At 38.0% G+C, this 20,492-nt stretch overlaps 2 protein-coding genes across 2 annotated transcripts; both read left to right on the forward strand.

The window, feature by feature from the left end:
• The first annotated feature begins 14,709 nt into the window (after positions 1–14,709).
• LOC105224193 (KRR1 small subunit processome component homolog) lies at positions 14,710–15,866 on the forward strand. Its single transcript, XM_011202199.4, has one exon. It carries the CDS (start codon positions 14,801–14,803, stop codon positions 15,839–15,841), a length of 1,041 nt encoding a protein of 346 aa, XP_011200501.2. The 5' UTR covers positions 14,710–14,800; the 3' UTR covers positions 15,842–15,866.
• Positions 15,867–16,976: 1,110 nt separating this feature from the next.
• On the forward strand, positions 16,977–17,740 carry LOC125778949 (KRR1 small subunit processome component homolog). Its single transcript, XM_049458851.1, has one exon. It carries the CDS (start codon positions 16,992–16,994, stop codon positions 17,715–17,717), a length of 726 nt encoding a protein of 241 aa, XP_049314808.1. The 5' UTR covers positions 16,977–16,991; the 3' UTR covers positions 17,718–17,740.
• The last annotated feature ends 2,752 nt before the right edge of the window (positions 17,741–20,492 follow it).

Consider the following 20,492-nt stretch of genomic DNA (forward strand, 5'->3'; position numbering starts at 1 on the left):
ATGTATATCCGACAGTGACTGTATTGAACCAGTCATGTACCAGAGGATGCTATACATATTTAAATAAATGTATGTATGTACATCAACGTATTTCTCACCATTCTCTGTGTGGTACACATAACGATAAATATAATTTTGTTTATATTTTTTCATCATGCTATTTCCACTAGTAGGGAACACGCCCGTGCTTACAAACATATATATGTACATTTATATATCTGATGCATACACTCGGAATGGTTTAACCAGATTGTGGCAAGTGCAAGGTGAACTCGCTTCAGTGTCAGACTGCGTTCACAACCAGACTCTTTTTGTCGCCCAAACCGGTTTTTATAGGCAACAGGACGGCGAAGGATATTCGAAGGGACCGTCACGCTGAAGCTGGTGAACCTTAAAAGAACTTTGAAATTATGAGAAAATGCATGGTTTTGTTCGATTGAGTTGTCACATGAGCGTCATCAAAAGAGAAAAGGCCAATTATGTGCGACAAAAACAGTCCTCTGAACGCAGTCTTAGCGAGCAATTTCACTTCTGCTGTTGGACAGTGAGAAATTCGTAGACTGTCTAGCAATCAGCTGCAACAGTAATGTTTTGTTGCAGATAAGAAGTTTAATTTATGCGAAAACATGTTGCGCCCAACCAACGAAGCAAACAGAAGAGCAAGACCGAGTTCACACACATCGCTGTTGTTATTGTTGTTAAAGCGGTTATCTAGTCCCCGCTGGGGTGGTAAGGTCAAGTTGGTTGTCATCGACATCATCTAACGGTAGGGCAAGGAGACGTGTTGTTTCGACAGGGATGGACCGAAGGCAGAAAGGTGTTAATTGAGCGGGTTTAGCGTGGCATGTAAAGAGGTGGTTAGTGGCGGCGACATTTTGTACTTTTTCTATATTCTCAGGCCAACTCGAACTCTTCGTCGGCAATGGTTGGTGGTTTGACTCTAAGTACGCCATGCACTGAGAGGTAGTCGGTGGAAGTGCTGATGGCTTCAGTGTGAATGGCGGTCAGTGCTAGTCTAAAATTTGTTAGTTCCGTAGCCGGGTTGGCGGCTCCACTACAAGCAGACGACTGCAGGTATGGTTTCTAGAAAACGTCGCATCATAAACTGCTCGGTATTCCTTAACCGAAAGCATACAAGTCCCGCTTTGAACGTTTCCGACAGGAGACATCAAGAGGCATACTGTAATGGTACGGCCTGCTGTATTTTGAAGCGTCTCTGAAGCGTCTTCATCTGCATTTCACTACATCCAGACAGCCATATCGGTGTAGCGTAGTTTACGACCGACCGACAAGCCGGCCAATTGCCTTGAATTTTGCCATCGACGATTCTCTGACGCCTTGAAGATTTTGTTGTGGATCTGTACTTTTGCAATAATCCTAGTAGTAGGTAGGAGTGAAGAAGCACAGGCTCTCAATTGTAACGCCTAAAATCTTAAGTAATTTTAATAGCAGCGTGGGTAATATTAAGATCCAGTCTGACATTCATTCGTCCAGTTAGTGAATATGGTCGCTGTGGGTATACTGAGAATGGTGTCCGATTTCTCACAGAGAAGAAGCGAGAAAGATCGGAGATAAAAGCTACAGGGGTCACTAGTTCCAAAAAACATGGTTGTGAGAAAGGGTTTTTGAAGTTTTCCACTAGCGTTCCACAGGGCCGGGAACCCTTTGTGAATTGTTGAAAAACTCAAAAAGTATTTTTCAAATTCACTTTAAACTTTCAAAGTTCAGTTCCGATGAGCCTTAACTCCTTATTTGAACGAAATATTTACGACTATTTTTCTCCTACTTTTCACATGCATTTATCGAAAAGTTATGACACTGAAAAGTAAAAATGCATTTTGATAACAATGCGAAAAAACGTTGCGGTCAAAAGCACTGAAGAGGCTCGGATAGAATTTCCATTTCAGGAATAAAATATCACAAAAAATACAGCAACGGCAACAAATAAAAGGAAACAGTTTCAACATTGCAAGCTCTAATTTGTATTTTCGCACAGCTCGCGCAACTCTGGGAACCACCTATTGAAAGCCTCATGGGGCCATAAACATAAAAAACAGCAGGCGGTTGCAATGTGGTCGGTATCAATAACAACATCAGCGCAACACAATAACAACTGCGACGCCTTTGGGAATGCATAAAGACAAGTGAACAATGGGAAATCGGCGACAATTACAGCAACGGTCAAGTTGTTAACAAATTTAAAGCGTTGAACATACTCACAGGCATATTTAAGAGAGCAAAGAAATAAAAAGAAGTCACAATGAAAGTGCCATTGGAGCAAATGTAATCAAGATGCACGTATTTTATCAAAATTGTCAAAAATAAATGCAGACATTTTAGCGCCAGTGGTGGGAAGCACAATTTTAAAGCGATTGAAGTAAAAAAATATAAAAATAAAAAGAAATATTTCCTTCTGCTGCAGCGAAGCTATAATACCCTTCACAGATGCATTTTTTACAGCTTAAAAGCGAAAAAACGATATTTTCCTTGATTTTGATCCGTCAGCTTATACTCTCTACCTGGTATGATAATATAGCGGTCCGATATCAACAATATGTTCGGAGATTGTAGCGATGGCTTGGATAATGTTAGGTTAGGTTGGATGGCTGATCAAAGATCACACGTGGACTGCTATTTGTAGTCCTTTGTGAAGCCAAAGAAAAGAAAAACTCCTGTCTTCGAACTTATAAATTAGCAAACGGCTTAGCAGCCAATACAAATTTGCACAGTTCAATTTCCACTCCCGTCAGTTCAGTGTGATGCCTGAAGGTATGCGCTCTCAAGTTTTTAAGTCTAGACCTCCCAAACGCAAAACAGTCAAAGAGGAAGTGTTCAGTTGTTTCCACCTCCTCTTCTTCCATCCAACTTCTGCAGGTGGCGTCTGGTTAGGTTTCCAACCTTACAGCATGAACGTCAATAGGGCAGTGACCTGTTAAAAGCCCCACTAATGAGAGGCTAGCCTTAGTGAGAGCAAAAAGATCGCTAGATCTCCTGCGATCTATCTTAGGCCAAAAGGCTTTTGCGACTGCGTAAGTACCGATGCTAGCCCAGCCTTGGTCAAGCATCCACGTGACCCAGCTATCCAGTAGTAGAAAACAAGAGAATACAGGAGCGCCGTCTCTCTCCCATTCTACCGATAAGGGTTCTAGAGTGCCTTTCCTTACTAGCTCAACAGCTCTGCAATTTTCTGCGATTCCGCTATGGCCTAGCACCCATACTAGTCTTATCACAAAGACACTCGATGCTATTGACAAAGACGCCCTGAACGCAATGTTAATGAGTACAAGACTAGTATCGCCACTCTTTTATCTGAGTGAATGCTCACTTCTCTGAAGGATGCCGCACACCTGAGCAATAGATCTACTACTACCTTAATGGCTGCAACCTCGGCCTGGAAGACACTGCAATAGTCAGGAAGTCTGAAGCTGAAGTTGATAAGGAGCCCCGAACAGTAAAACCCTCCACCAACGTTCCCCCCAAGCTTTAACCCATCAGTAAAGAAGCTCACTGCCCCTCTCCTCCAACGGCTTCTTTCTACTCACAACTCTAGCGTCGGTATATGGCCAAAGAAGAACCCGCCAGAGTTCGGTTTGGCGACTACATGATCGAAGTGATCCGATATGAAGTCAAAGTGCGTGCGGATATCCTAATGTTCAGGTACGTGCTTTTAAGAACCCAGAACCCAGACCTGAGTCTGATAGTAACTGTCGCAGCCATATACCTTCCGACGATGTCTATATCCTAGAACTCCTAGGTAGGGATCAAAAAGATCATCTCACATCGGCAAAACGCCCAGAAGCAGCCACACATTTTTTGAGGCGGCTATTATCTATTTGAGCTTATTCGCGAGGTTCGTAAAAAATATGGCAACGAGATGCTTCATCTTTAGTCAGGCGAAGCTCGACAATGGAGGAGAAAGTGTCTGTTACCACTTCATCTTCCTCCCTGCAACAAGTTACGTACTTCAAGTTCTTTTGCCTCACCGTGTGAATGTTAATGGAACAGTGTCCAGTTAGGATATCTATCACTGCAGCATTGTGAGCCTTGCTAAGGACTAGCAATTCAGTGAACTTTTTACGTTTCACTCTGAGTCAGAAAGCTTTCGCAACACCATAAGTCGTGGTTCCTGACCAACACTTGCTGAGCGCGCAAGCTACATAGATTCGACCGAATGCACGAAGACAGGGCAATCCCTGTTTGTTCCGATCCTGGTTTAATTTGAAGAGTGTCTTTACACACAGAGTTTAATATCGAAGTAGTAGGTTAATGCTACTGCTAGTAAGGTCATGTGCTTCTTGACTAGCTGTCAGTGTCAGCGAGCTCAAGATTTGTATAGCAGCTTCGCCATCGGAGTGGATGCATACCTTTTTCAAAAAAAAAAACTTCGGAGAAGTCCAAATTATCAGAAACAGAGTCGAACTGAGAGAGGATTTCGGAATGTTCGCCTCAGGGAACCTTAATGTGTTTCCCGGAGCCTTATAGCAAACTTCGCAGCAATGCATCTGCCTTCTGTTCCCACGGCAGCTATATGTAGAATAGAAATTACATGAGTGACAATAAAAATTGAATTTTCGAACCATGGATTTTTCTTCTTATTTTTTTGTAAGATTTGTTTCACATTTTCCAATATTTCAAGAGTCAAAATTGCTCTCAATTTTATTTCGACTTATGAATTCTGTGTTTCATTTCACTCAGTCCTTTTATGTCTTGATACTTTATCCTGTGGCTTCAGTTGCCGCAATGCGTTTTCACTTTTTTGCTTGCTGTGTCGCGTCTGTGTGCTCTTTATTTATTTTGGCATAAATTTGTCTAGACTGATAACACTTTTTCAGCACCTCAATAAATATTTCTGGTAGCTGTGTTGTTTTTTTCGTACTTCATTGAAGTGAATGATATGTTTTCCACTTATTCTCTTCACATATTCTAGAATGTATGTCCATGATTTTGTAGCAGCAATATTTCTACTGTGTGCAATGCTTTATCATTGTCGATTGTCTGTGACTATATCGTATGTGCACTAGCATAAATTAATTAGTTCGAAGCGCCCACAATCGCAGATTTTATACAATATACATAATTACTAGCATTCTCCACGCCTTGGTAGCAGATGCGCTACTCTGACCAGTGTTGGTGTCTTCACTCTAATATATATTTTTTTAATGTCAAATTACACACGTATTAGCTTAGTTTTGTTTGTATATTGGTTACCCCTTTAAACATAAAATATTCAATATATCAATAAAAATTTTTTGTTAATTGGCATTAAAATATATACTTAAAATCAAATATTCATATATGTGCATTAGCGATATTCCTATTAGATTTTTTTTTTCAAACGCTCGATGAAAAATCAGTTTTTTCAACACACCACTTCTTTAAAAATCATACATCAACTGACCTGAGCATTCATAAAGGGTGATTTTTTAAGAGCTTGATAACTTTTTTTTTTAAAAAAAACGCATAAAATTTGCAAAATCTCATCGGTTCTTTATTTGAAACGTTAGATTGGTTCATGACATTTACTTTTTGAAGATAATTTCATTTAAATGTTGACCGCGGCTGCGTTTTAGGTGGTCCATTCGGAAAGTCCAATTTTGGGCAACTTTTTCGAGCATTTCGGCCGGAATAGCCCGAATTTCTTCGGAAATGTTGTCTTCCAAAGCTGGAATAGTTGCTGGCTTATTTCTGTAGACTTTAGACTTGACGTAGCCCCACACAAAAAATAGTCTAAAGGCGTTAAATCGCATGATCTTGGTGGCCAACTTACGGGTCCATTTCTTGAGATGAATTGTTGTCCGAAGTTTTCCCTCAAAATGGCCATAGAATCGCGAGCTGTGTGGCATGTAGCGCCATCTTGTTGAAACCACATGTCAACCAAGTTCAGTTCTTCCATTTTTGGCAACAAAAAGTTTGTTAGCATCGAACGATAGCGATCGCCATTCACCGTAACGTTGCGTCCAACAGCATCTTTGAAAAAATACGGTCCAATGATTCCACCAGCGTACAAACCACACCAAACAGTGCATTTTTCGGGATGCATGGGCAGTTCTTGAACGGCTTCTGGTTGCTCTTCACCCCAAATGCGGCAATTTTGCTTATTTACGTAGCCATTCAACCAGAAATGAGCCTCATCGCTGAACAAAATTTGTCGATAAAAAAGCGGATTTTCACATTTCGAACCGAACACTGATTTTGGTAATAAAATTCAATGATTTGCAAGCGTTGCTCGTTAGTAAGTCTATTCATGATGAAATGTCAAAGCATACTGAGCATCTTTCTCTTTGACACCATGTCTGAAATCCCACGTGATCTGTCAAATACTAATGCATGAAAATCCTAACCTCAAAAAAATCACCCGTTATAATGGTTACCCCTTTAAACATAAAATATTCAATATATCAATATATATTTTTGTGAATGGATTTTTTCGATAACGAATTACTCCCTTACTCAAAGATATTAAAATATAATATATGTGACCTGGTCTACGAAAGGGAGCTAACGTGCAAAAACTAGTTATGACTTTTTGGATTCTATCACGTGAAAAAGCATCTCATCTTCCATCCGAATCAACTAAAAAGTGAAAATTGAGTTTTTGACACCTAAGCCCCCTTTCCGTAGACCAGGTCACATATACTTAAAATTCATATTTGTGATTTAGTGATTTTCCTAGTACATTTTCTTTTTGTTCAAACACTCAATGAAGAATCAGTTTTTTCAGCACACCACTGTTTTAAAAATTATACATCAACTAACCTGAACATTCATACAAGTGATTTCCATGTTGCTCATACGACATGGTGTACTATATGAATACAGCAGCTCTTGTTTACCCATTTTGATATCTTTTTTTGAAAATTTTACAAAATTTTGTTAAATATGAGTCTTTTAAATAAAATTAAATAAATATTTCATTTTTTATATGTAAAAAAAATTATTGAAAAAAGGCCGTTTTTTGCCCGAGGAAACCCATGTAACCACATTCAGTAGATCGTCCAAAACAATGAGAAAAAGCAGCGGTGACATAAGCCGTCTCTAATTTACTTCAGTTTTCGGATAAATTGGGTGAGATGTTTGTTGTGTCAGCCGTCGGTACAAAGCCAACACAGTGAGCTTTGATGATGTTTGTAAACTTTTCAGTTGTTAATATTCGCTTGCCACATGATCTGTTTGTGGGAAAGCCTGCTGGTTTCTTACTCAGCGAACCTTCAGGAAGGATGTGTGATAAGTTTAACAGAAGTTCAGCGAGCATTTTTGATAAGATGCTGATCAATGTAATCGCTTTATAGTTTATATAATGATAGATTGCCTTCTTTGGGCACCTTCACTAGTAAGCCTGTTAACCATTCGTTCGGTTGTTGTTCTTCGTACCAAATTGCTTCAAAAAAAAGAGCCAAATGGCGTGCAGAGACTGCAGGGTTAGCTTTAAGAACTTCGAGAGGAATCATGTCACCATGTCTATGGTATAGATTCGCTACTCTAGAATTGTTTCTTCTTTTATTTAGGCTTCAGTATTGATTCGCACACATCCGGAAAAGATTGCCTGATGTTGCGCCAAAAGGTGTTCCCATCTTACTTTGTGCAGTTAGTGCTTGTAAATGAATCTTTCCCCCCTCAGCTGCGTTCGCTAATACACAGTATATCCGACTTGAATCTGTGGCAATTTGCCGATATCTTATGAGTCTAAGCATTTCAGTATCCAATTCGGACAACCTGCTTCATGGTAACTATGGCCTATGATCTACGTTGTTTTCCGGTATTCCGTCATTACTTTTTTATTGGTTTTAATCCAGTATTTTCCTGCCGTAAAAATATAAACGTTTATAACGCGAACCACTTGGTCCAAGACAAATCCCCACTATAGCCATTACTATTGTGTGAACAGACGCTACAACCGCTTCGCAGAAGTATTGCGTAATGTGGATTGTTTTAGCTTCGGTACTTATATTCGATCATACCCCAATGGGAGGTTCTGCTAGTAGTTAAGCCACCGCGGGTATCGCTCTCAGATTCATTGCACTAATTGAGCCGCGGCTAAGCCCATCTTTTGAGTCCGATTTTCGATAACTCGAACTGGCGAATGACACGCATGATGGATTATATCCCCACAGGAAAAAGTCTAACGGTTTGATATCACACGATCTTGGTGGCCAATCAATAAATCCATTGTGATCGGAAGTGGCACCGTCTTGTTGGCACCAAATAACGCAGAGATCACGATCTACAAATTCTGTTATCATTCAAATAGTCAATTATCATGACCCAATAATGGTTGCCATTGACGGTTACGTTCTCACGGGCATCATTTTTAATACATAAAATATGGATCGTTGATTCCACCGACTCACAAAACATACCAAACCGTTGTTTTTTTCTGGATGAAATAACAGCTCTTGAATCTCTTTAGATTGCTCCTCGTCTGAAATGCGGCAACTTTGCTTGTTTACATACCTATTGAGCCAGAAATGGACCGCATGGCTGAACAAAATTTGGCTCGAAAACGACGGCTCTTCAAAAGCCCATACGGCAAAGCGATGTATCTTGGGAAGGTCGAACTGCTTCAGTTCTTGCACAAGATTAATTTTGTACGTTTTCAATTTAAGAACGTAAAATTTGCCAAATCGTGTCATACATCAGTACGAGTTGCTGTGAACGGCGCCGAATCGACACTCCACGGTCTTCAGCTACGGCTGCTATATTCTCTTCACTGCATGCTGGTCTATTTAGTCGAGTATTTTTCAATAATGAATACTGGGTCTCAAGATGGGTGATTGTGTTGCGTATAACGCTCAGTTGGCAGATTATGTTGACCAGCGAAGCACGCGAAACACATTCTTTAGAGGAAGTGAATTTTCATAATAAAGTTTAACGATTAGGAAACGTTGTTCAGACGTAAGTCTTTCCATGATGATACGTATGCCAAATAATACTGAATAAGAATAACATGACAGCTTGATCGACTCACGCGTGATCTGTCAAGAAAAGGCAACTGAAAAAAGTATCTCTACTTGAATCACCCGATATAATATTATCATTAATTTAGTCTACGAATTACCCCAACTCCCATTACCTACATAATATGATTTTATTACATTTTATTCCAATTTAGCTTTTCTTTACTCAGTGCGTGAGTTGAATATTTATAAAATTTCTTGAAAATAAGTATGTTCTGCCGTAAAAAGGAAAAGTAATAACTCAACACTTCTGTGGCTGCACTATTTACCAGTTTATTGTGTCCTGGTTTGGCGAAACCTTGTTTAAATGTATTTCATGGCTATCTATATTTGAGCTTTGTGTTACTTATCAGATTATATTCTACGAAATAATGCTTTGGCTCTTTAGTCATTTCACTACCTCGCTCCCAAATTTGAAGAGCTCATTCATTTTGTCTCTTTGAGCGTCCGAAATGTTTTAAGCATTATCATAAGACTATGCATATTTATATTTTATCCAGCCACACATACAAAAAGATGAGTATTACAACCCTTTAATGTATTTACATATTTATGGGCTTTTATGAATATTAATGCGTGCAACGTACCTTGAGATTTATCGCCATTTCAAGTGAGTATGCCCAATAGGAAATATGTTTCAAAGGATTTTTTTTTAACTTAAAAAAAAATTGGGATCCTAAAAACAGGTTTAAATTGATACTACAGGGTTTGTCCGGCAAGTAATAGGACTGACTTGAATTCGTTACAATTCTTTAAAAACTTTCAAAATACGCTCCTTCTGCGTCGATGCAGCGCTGCCAGCACGATTTCCAAGCATAGAAAGCGTTATGGAAGGCATTCTTCGGGATAGCCTTAAGAGCCGAAGTCCTGCTTGGATCCCCTCTGTCGTCTCAGAACGCTTGCCTTTCATCGGCAATGAAACAAAAAAGTCCGGGGCCACATCTGGGCTGTAAGGCGGCTGCGGAAGCATTGGTATGCCTGTCTTGGTAAGGTAGCTGTTCACAAAAAAGGCGGTGTGAGTCGATGCGTTGTCGTGGTGCAACTTCCAATCGGCTGCGATGTCTTGTCGGACCGTATTGACCCTTCATTTGAGTCTCTTAAGAACATCCACGTAAAACTTGGCGTTGACGATTTGTCCACGAAAAACAAATTTATGGCGGGCGATACCTTTTATGTCCAATAAGACAATGAGCATCGTTTTCACTTTGGATTTGCTTATTCTTCCAGTCTTCATCAGCGACCTCTACCTGGTCCTCCAAAAAGACCTGACTCCACCGAAACACACCACTTCTTGTTAAAAGGGCATATGGGTAAGCCAACTTGATCATATCAAACCTCTCTGTCACAGATTTACCGAGTTTCACACAGAATTTAATGGCGTACCTCTGCTCTAACGAACGATACATTTTCGTCTTGCACCACTCAAAGAAACTCGTCGCGCGAAAATGTTTGTACTGACTCTCCACGTGATCGGAGACAACTGACCAGCCGTTCGTTCTTTAGCTAGAAACGCCCTCTACCGAATCCAGTCTGTGTGCGCATGCTCCGAAGTACAGTCGCGGCGGAAGAAAATCAGTCCTATTACTTTCCGGGCAAACCCTGTAAATAAGTTAAACCGTTTCTGATGTATCTGAACTCCCCTAACCTCTTAAATTAAGTAAAACTTAAACTCTGACAGTAGAGCGGCAATACTAGCGCTGAGCTCAATAACTTGCACTGAAAGCTATTCAAGGAGCGTCTATCCTCACTAAAAAAAGCTTCAAGCTACATCACCATCAGACTCATTTGGGTGCCTGGTTATAACTGGTAACTGCAAAGCCGATGAGCTAGTCAGCCTTGGCGCCTTGGATTCTAGCTCTACACATATGGATCTCGCGTGTACTCAATAGGCGGTGGTCGACGATCAAGTCCAAGTCAAGGCTGCAAGATAATTTAGGCGCTGCAGATCTTCTGAACTACTTGCAATAACAAAGCTTCTTTAAGCCATCTCAAGAAATTTGTGTTAGGTTCAAAACTCTTTATCGATTTACAAGGGTCTTAAGATATATTATATAGGAGTTTTAGGTGATACAAAAGTTCTAGGCTCTCCAAGTGAGAGCGCTGTTAACATCAATCTCTTAACCTAACCTAATATTTTAGCTAGTGATTCAATATGTTCCGTCATCCTAGAGCTTAAGATATGTGGCTTTTAAGTTTAGGGAACCACCAGTTTGGAATTATGTTTTATGACCTTAACACTTTTTTGAAAAGTTCTGTTTCATTTGCATAGAATTACTTCGTTTCGGATGAGAGACTCCCCTTTTAATGACGACCACTGAAAATGGACTAAGGATTTCGATTTAAGGGCAAGCACCAGGAATGTCTGCCCATATAATTGTAAAAGGGCCGCTGCCCAGCTTTTTTATATTCTTGTGAGAGTTAAGGCTGACATCACCGCCGTCCGAGAAGTGTCATGGACGGGACAATGACTGAGACGAGTAGGTCCTTTTGGCATGTACTACAGTAGCCATACAAAAGAGCACCAATCGTTAAGTACAGATTTCTTCGATTCAAATCTCAAAGTCGAAAGACTTTAGGTAGCTGACTATCATAAAATAACTGAAAACGCGAATTCAATTAAGACTTTTATTCCGAAAAGTCCTTGAATTGAGACAATGTGTAAAATCTCTTAAATCAACGCGAAAATAATCGCATTTTCACATTTGTAGATTACAAACTGTATTTACCGCAGGGACAGCAATTCTCTCTCTATTTTTATAAATTTATTACCGTAAGCACTATCCGAAAGTCCTTGTAACACTTTCCTCAGCGGTGCCGTACACTAACTTGGCTTTATGCGGCGGAATTGTGTCAACTGCATCAACACGGTTTTTACTGCTGCATATGCAATTCCCACTTAACGGATTCAGCAGTCTGCTTTAGAGTGTAGTTGTGCGTGTGTGAGTGTGTGGTTGCCAGCAATGCATCATTGAGAAATCATTTAAAAAGCACACATTACTTAAGAAGAGGCGGTCGGAAGTGAGCGGAAAGAGAATAACTCAAGAATTGGGAATGAATGGCAGTGAAGGCTGCAGCTTCTGCCAATTTTGCTACAATGTCAAAGTGGAAACTGAAAAACACGAAAAATGCCTCTGTCGCTTTTTATCTTCTTTTTGATTTACTGCTTGCGAGTACAAGTATGTACTCTTTTCGGTTGTTGCTATGATTTTGAAGTTTCAGTGTCATGCACTATTTAAGTCAGAGTACGCTCTTCCGAAAATGATTACAGCCACAAGGTATGTAGATGGTGCAGCGAAAAGCGTTTTAAGATTAAACCAGCGGTAGAAAGGCTGAGAAAATGGGTATATCTTAAGGACTGGGATTGCTCGGGATATTGTAACTCATTAAAAATGCGGAGAGTAAGAATACACAATACTTTCACAGGGGTAATGAGGTATAGTTCTGCTTCTGGATAGTAGGACTATACGCAATTCCTACTCTTGTGTCCTCGCCGCGCACTCTAGCAACGTAAGTAACCTTTGCGTAAGATGCGGCAGCCAACGCGTGTGGGGCCAGCGGTCGCGACTAACAGAGAGGAAATTTCAACGGAGCCATTCTGACATATTCGGTTGAAGAGTTCGCTGAAGTTGAATTGCAGTATCTGTTCACAAGAGGTGTCTTGGAACAAGCGGCTCGCTTTATAAGTGCGTATTAAGCTTTATACTATTCGCCTAGTGAGACCAATCGTTGACGATGGAAGAGATGTTTCATTGCACGACTATGATGCGTTCAAATAGCAATCATTGTTGTTCACAAAGCGGCGGGAGCCGATGGATTAACAGCCGAGCTATTCAAAACGGCGGCGAAGAACTGACAGGGTGTACGCATCAGCTTCTTTGCATGATTTGGTCGGATGAAAGCATGGCTGATGGCTGAAACCTAAGTGTGTTTGACCCAATTCACAAAAAGGGGGACTCCACAATCTGCACCAATTACCTCCTTAATATCGTATATGAGGTCTTATCGAGCGCAGTGTATGAAAGACTGAAGACTACTGTCAATAAACTTATCAGTGTGGCTTTAGACCTGGAAAATCTTCTATCGCCCAGTTTTTAACTATGCGCCAAATCATGGAAAAGACCCATGAAAGGAAAATTGACCTCTTCGACGATTTAAAGCCGCCTTTAACAGCACCTGAAGGAACTGCCTCTATGCCGCTATGTCTGAACTTGTTGTTCCCACAAAGCTAATGTAAGCTGACACTGAGCAACACCAAAAGCTCAATAAGGATTTGGAAGGACCTCTACGAGTTGTTCGATGCCAAGCGAGATTTCAGACAAAGAGACTCCTTATCGTTTGACTTCTTCAACCTATTGCTGGAGAAAATAATACGAGCTGCAGAGCTAACGCTTCGTGTATCTTGAAACCAGCATCAACAGCACTAACAACAATGTCAACCCTAAATCCAACGCAGATTGAAAAGTAAAGTCCTTTCCCGACGAACAAAAACACAACTATACAAGTCCCTTATCATTCCCATGCTGCTATATGGTGCGGAGGCATGAACAATGACTTCATCTGATTAGTCGGCCTTAGTAGTATTCGAGAGAAATGTGTTGAGGAAGATTTATGATTCTTTGTGCATTGGCACTGGCGAATACCGCAGTCGATGGAACGATGAGCTGTACGAGATATACAACGACAGGGACATATGTAGTTCAGCGAATTTAGAGACAGCGGCTATGCTGACTAGGTCATGTCATCCGAATGGATGAAAACACTCCAGCTCTAAGAGTTTTCGACAATGTTTATAATATCCGGAGGATGCAGAAGAAGACCATCATTCCGTTGGAAGGACTAGCTGGAGAAGGACCTGGCTGCACTTGAAATCTCCAATTGGCCCCAAACAGCGAAAAGGAAGTACGCTGGCGCGTTGTGGTAAACTGGGGTTTAACCGCGTAAGCGCTGTCTACGTTAATAAAGGAGAAGACGCATTTATTTATTAATTTGTCGCATTTTTAATTGTTAACACAACCGTTATACGGGAAGACGGTGAGGGTATATTCCGACTTTAACCACTTTTAACACTGTCGGAAATCAAATCAAGGAGAATTGTTAGTGCATCTAATTTGCAATCGTAATAAATGTTGGGTGTTTTAATTTAAATGCCCAAATGCTCTTATTTTATTCGATCTGGCCATAATGGAAAATGTTATAAAAAACGCTAATTTTGAAGCGCTCTCACACTGAAATAAGTTGGACAGCCCTTTATTCCTGGTGGTAACGTCAGTAGGCTCAGCACAAAATAAACAAAAAAATGTCAACAACAAAAAGTTTGGCACAGCGCCAAAATCAGCTGGCGGTGGATATAAAAAACTCTCCATTGTGAACCAACAAAACATTAATACAGAGTGGTTCATCTTCACTTAAAAATTTATGTTGATTATTTAAATATGATAAAATAAATGCAATAATTACTATTACGGTAATTATAACGGTGAGAGCCATTAACAACACGCCAATATTAATAGATTTTGAATGTTTCTCGTGTCGTTAAGAAATTGTAAGAAAGAATATTATAAACTTAATGAAATGAACTTAATTTCTTTGAAAATTTATTTAAATAGTTCCTTTGATTGTACAAACGTTTACATTATTAAAAGTTTTAAATTTTTAATAAACTTGCATGCATTTAGTCATAAAAGTTAAAATTAAATTTATCGAAATAGAGATATAAGAATCGATATTTTATATCAGTTGTCATCAACGCTATTGTGAATGACTTACAATTCATCAAAATAAAACAAATACACGTGTGGGAACATCCTCAAATAAACAAATATTAAAAATTAATATAAAACACCAAAATGAGTGACAGTGAAGCTGAAGAAAATAAAAAAATTTCGGCGGAACCTGTGGATAATGCGTGGACATTAAAAATTCCCGAGTTCAAACCTGAGCATAATCCAAATGGCATGGTTGAGGAAAGCTCATTTGCTACACTGTTTCCAAAGTATAGAGAAAAATATCTAAAGGAAATATGGCCACTTGTAAAGGAATGTCTTGCGGAACAACATCTCAAAGCGGAACTTGATCTTATGGAGGGCAGCATGGTGGTGAAAACAACACGCAAAACGTGGGATCCTTACATTATCATCAAAGCCAGAGACATGATAAAACTAATGGCACGAAGTGTGCCCTTCGAACAAGCGCGACGAGTTTTGCATGATGAAATCGGCTGTGACATCATAAAAATTGGTAACTTAGTAAGCAAGAAGGATAAATTCGTTAAGCGACGCCAACGTTTAATCGGACCCAATGGCGCGACATTGAAATCCATTGAGTTACTAACAGATTGTTATGTGTTAGTACAAGGAAACACTGTAGCCGCTCTCGGCCCTTATAAAGGTTTACAACAAGTCCGTGACATTGTATTAGACACAATGAACAATGTGCATCCCATATATAATATTAAAGCATTGATGATTAAACGCGAACTTATGAAAGACCCGAAATTGGCCAATGAAGATTGGTCACGTTTTCTGCCGAAATTCAAGAACAAAAATATTAGCAAACGCAAACAACCTAAGGTCAAAAAGCCCAAAAAAGAATACACACCGTTTCCACCTTCACAACCTGAGAGTAAAATTGACAAACAACTTGCTTCTGGTGAATACTTCCTCAGCAAGGAACAGAAACAAGCACGCAAGCAACAAGAGCGTAATGCGAAACAGAGTGAGGCCGCTAAAAAGCAGGAGGAGCGTCGTAATCAAGATTTTATTCCTCCAACTGAAGACGGGCCTTCTACTAGCCGTAAAAGACCGGCTGATGAGGATAGTAAAAAATTGGATGTTAAAGCTTTGAAGGCGAAAGTGGCAAAGGCAAATAAAAAAATGAAAACTTCTTAAATAAAATAAAAATAATAAAACCAAAGCGATTTTTTTAATCAAATTGCGGTTAGAAGTTGTTGCCCTGCAGTAACTTTTAGTTTTTACTGTAGGTCTTTTCAAGTTATGGTAAATTTGATCATTAAAATGCCAATTCAAAATGCATAATAAGACTTTAATGGAATTCGATAAAGCACTTACTCAATAAGTCGGAACAATTGCTTCATATTTAAATGTCTCTTTAATTCATTTATATAGGTATCATTATTTTGATTCCATTGTGTAAATTGGAAAATTATGTTTGCAAAGAAATTTAAAAACAATAGATGTGGAGTAAACTAGTTGGTTATTGTTGACTTTTAACAATGCACCGAGAGTTGTTAGTGGGTTATTATAAATTAAAAATAAAGAAAAAGGATTTAAAGATATACAAGTATTAACAGATGACCGATGAGGAGCTTAGAGTATCATCAACAGGGCAGAATTGCCCAATTGGTCGGAGGAATGGTCCCACCCTTGAAACCTGGGAAACCGGCCAACTAAATGGATTCCTATCGTCCGATAACTCTCCTATCCCTAGTAGTGAAGACACTTGAGACCTTGCTACTCACGACCTTCACACACCTCGTTCATAGCTTTAACAAAAAACCACCTTACCATCCTCGTAGCGTTGGACTTATCAAATGCCTTTGATACAGTCAATCACGCAGCACTACTTCAGGAAAAATCTACGCTCCCTCCGGGACTGATGAGGAGAACTATGAACTACCTGAGCGTTCTTCGATCCTTACACTCTCCCCACTATATCCCCAACGACCATTTTCACTAACTAGACGAAAGAGTAAAGACTTCAGTTAATATTGCAGTCGATGGCGTTAAAATTCTTAATAACAATCCATAAGATTTTAGATGTGACATTCGACAGGCTGTGCTCCTTCACTTCTCTCACGACCGCAATTATTGCCAAGTACAGAGCAGCAACAAAAACCGCAAGTCGCTAGCCGACAGAGCATGGGGAAAAGACAAAGACCACCCACTGAAGACGAAGAACTTGAGCTGCAACGAGAATCGAAAGTGACTCTTGTGCAGCTTCGTTCTGGATACTGTAGCAGGTTAATCTCCTACTTGTTCAGAATAGACCCCGACATATCCAACATATGTCCTGCGTGCAATGAGTCTACGCATGACACTGGCCACCTCTTTGCATGCCCCGCAGGATGAAATCGGCTGTGACATCATAAAAATTGGTAACTTAGTAAGCAAGAAGGATAAGTTCGTTAAGCGACGTCAACGTTTAATCGGACCCAATGGCGCGACATTGAAATCCATTGAGTTACTAACAGATTGTTATGTGTTAGTACAAGGAAACACTGTAGCCGCTCTCGGTCCTTATAAAGGTTTACAACAAGTCCGTGACATTGTATTAGACACAATGAACAATGTGCATCCCATATATAATATTAAAGCATTGATGATTAAACGCGAACTTATGAAAGACCCGAAATTGGCCAATGAAGATTGGTCACGTTTTCTGCCGAAATTCAAGAACAAAAATATTAGCAAACGCAAACAACCTAAGGTTAAGAAGCCCAAAAAAGAATACACACCATTTCCACCTTCACAACCTGAAAGTAAAATTGATAAACAACTTGCATCCGGTGAATACTTCCTTAGCAAGGAACAGAAACAAGCACGCAAGCAACAAGAACGTAATGCGAAACAGAGTGAGGCTGCTAAAAAGCAGGAGGAGCGTCGTAACCAAGATTTTATTCCACCAACTGAGGACGGACCTTCTACTAGCCGTAAAAGACCGGCTGATGAAGATAGTAAAAAATTGGATGTTAAAGCTTTGAAGGCGAAAGTGGCAAAGGCAAATAAAAAAATGAAAACTTCTTAAATAAAATAAAAACAAAACTAAAACGATTTTTTTTTAATCAAGTTGCGGTTAGAAGTTGCTGCCATGCAGTGTTTTAGTGTTAGTGGCATATGAATACTACATTAACTGTAGGTCTTTTCAAGTTATAGTAAATTTCATCATCAAAATGCCAATTCAAAATGCATAATAAGACTTAAATGGAATTCGATAAGGCACTTACTTATTAAGTCGGAACAATTGCTTCATATTTAAATGTCTCTTTAATTCATTTATCTAGGTATCATTATTTTGAAAATAGTAAATTCAATTGTGTAAATTGGAAAGTAATGTTTGCAAAGAAATTTAAAAACAATAGATGTGGAGTAAACTAGTTGGTTATTGTTGATTTTAACAATGGACAAAGAGTTGTTAGAGGGTTATTATAAATTAAAAATAAAGAAAAAGGATTTAAAGTATTAACAGATGACCGATGAGGAGGTTAGAGTATCACCATTTGGTCGGAGGAGTGCAGCCTGTGCTCCTCTCACGACCGCGATTATTGCCAAGTACAGAGCAGCAACCAAATCCCCAAGTCGCTAGCTGGCAGAGCATGGGAAAAGACAAAGACCACCCATTGAAGACGAAGAGCTCACGAGTATCGAGAGTGACTCTTGTGCAGCTTCGTTCTGGATACTGTAGCAGGTTGAACTCATAGTTGTCCAGAATTGACCCCGACATATCCAACATATGTCCTGCATGCAATGAGTCTCCGCATGACACTGACCACCTCTTTGCATGCCCCACCAACCCCACTCATCTGACACCCTTTTCCCTTTGGTCCGACCCCGTCGAAGCTGCACGTGGACCTCATGTTAGATGACGTCGACGACAACTTAGATAATCCTCACCACCCTAACGGGGACTAGTATTCCGTTAAAATAGCAACAACAGAGTGATTCCTTAGCAACTCCCAGAATCGACCCCGACATGATCAAAATCAAGATAAAAACCTTTTTATACCCCTGTGCTATAAGCTTCGTTGCAACTCAAGTTAAAGTTTTTTTGTTTTATATGTAAGTATATTAGTATTCCTGCTGTGAAATAAAACAAATGGTGTATTTTATATGTATTTTTGTAAGATTTTCTTATTTTTATTTATTTATAAGTAATTTAAATGTTTAAATTTTCTTTTAGTTGAACTTAATTACTTTAATATCATTTATGTATGTATGTATGCAGTAATTAATTTTTTGTTGGTTGTTATTTGTTTGCAGCTGGTTTCTCGCTATTATATGTTTATTTGTATATCTGTATGTATGCATGTATGCTATTGTACGCGTATGCAAATCTGCATATATACTAATATTTAGTTTAAATAATATTCTTTTGTTTTGTAAAATTACTTTGCTTAAATGATACATATAATGTATTTATATAGTTAAATGTATGAATGTGTGTGCATGCGCATGCATATATGTATATGTATGTATGTAAGTATTTACGCTTGTATTGTATGTTATGAATGTTTGTATGCATGTTCACATAAATATACATAAGTAAATACATACAGATGTATGTATAAATATTTATATATAAGTATTTGTATGTATGTATATAGTTCATAATAAGTTAATATTATAATTACAACTGTTTAGTTTTATCTTCATCCTTTCATTAAATATGTAGCTTTATTAATATAAATCAATTATGCTTTGAAAACATAACGACACAGCATATACACATGTATTATGTGCTGTGTGTGCATGCTTTTATTGACGCAAAACTTCAACCTGTAATATTTACCGCATTACAAGTGTATTCGCTTTTACATATACATACATACTTGTATGTAGCTTCTCCAACATTTCTGTTTATCCTCCTTTTTTGTTATTGATTTAATTTACTATTTATTAATCAAAATTCAGTTTCTCTTTAAATTGATATTTTTTATGGTGAAAAATGTGTTTACAATTTATTTAGATTTACAATAAAATTTATTAGGCTTTACAAGAGATTGATTAGCGCTTTCTTATCTACAAACTACGACCACGCATTACTCATTACTACTTATAACGGTGCAGTAACTTTTTTCAAGCATATTTATTTTTTTTTTTTTGTTTTTCATTTAAATACAAAACGACCGAATAGCCTATATAAATGACAAGCTTTTCAATTTTAATGTAATTTATTTAAAAAGTAGAAATAAAAATTGGAAAATTCTAGCTAACTTACATATATACGTAATTAAAATAATAAAAGTCCCAAATTAAAAAAAAATATAAAAAAAATAAACAAATATAAAAAGTAAAAAAATATGATTGAAATTATGATGATTTAGTTAAAACAATACTTTTATTTAAATAAAAGTTAAAAATTTAATTAAAATTAAAATTATAAAAAGGAAATAAAAAATTTAATTAAAAAAAACAAAAAAACGATAATTTCAAATTGGAAAGGTACATAGATAATAAGAATTGTAAAATTTAAAAATTAAGAATAAATTAAATTAAGATAAAAAATACTTTTATTAAAATAAAATTGAATATATTTACTCAATAAACAAATTAAAATTAAGGAAACTTATATTTTATTATGAATTAAATTTAATTAAACACATTAAATAAAGAAATAAAATTAAATAAAAATAAGTAAAAAACAATAAACATTAAAAAGAAAAAAATAAATTAACTAAAAATTAAAATCAACAAAAATTATTAAATGTTGATGCCACTGAGGTGGTATTAAAAAAGTAAAAAGAATTTAAAAAATTCAATCAATTATTTAATAGTATACATTAAATGTAGATAAATACATTTA

This window comes from Bactrocera dorsalis, chromosome 1, assembly GCF_023373825.1.
Source record: "Bactrocera dorsalis isolate Fly_Bdor chromosome 1, ASM2337382v1, whole genome shotgun sequence".
Lineage (NCBI taxonomy): Eukaryota > Metazoa > Arthropoda > Insecta > Diptera > Tephritidae > Bactrocera > Bactrocera dorsalis.

Excerpts from the sequence above, each read along its gene's own strand:
- LOC105224193 (XM_011202199.4), top strand. The coding sequence starts at position 14,801 with ATGAGTGACAGTGAAGCTGAAGAAAATAAAAAAATTTCGGCGGAACCT.
- LOC125778949 (XM_049458851.1), top strand. The coding sequence starts at position 16,992 with ATGAGTCTACGCATGACACTGGCCACCTCTTTGCATGCCCCGCAGGAT.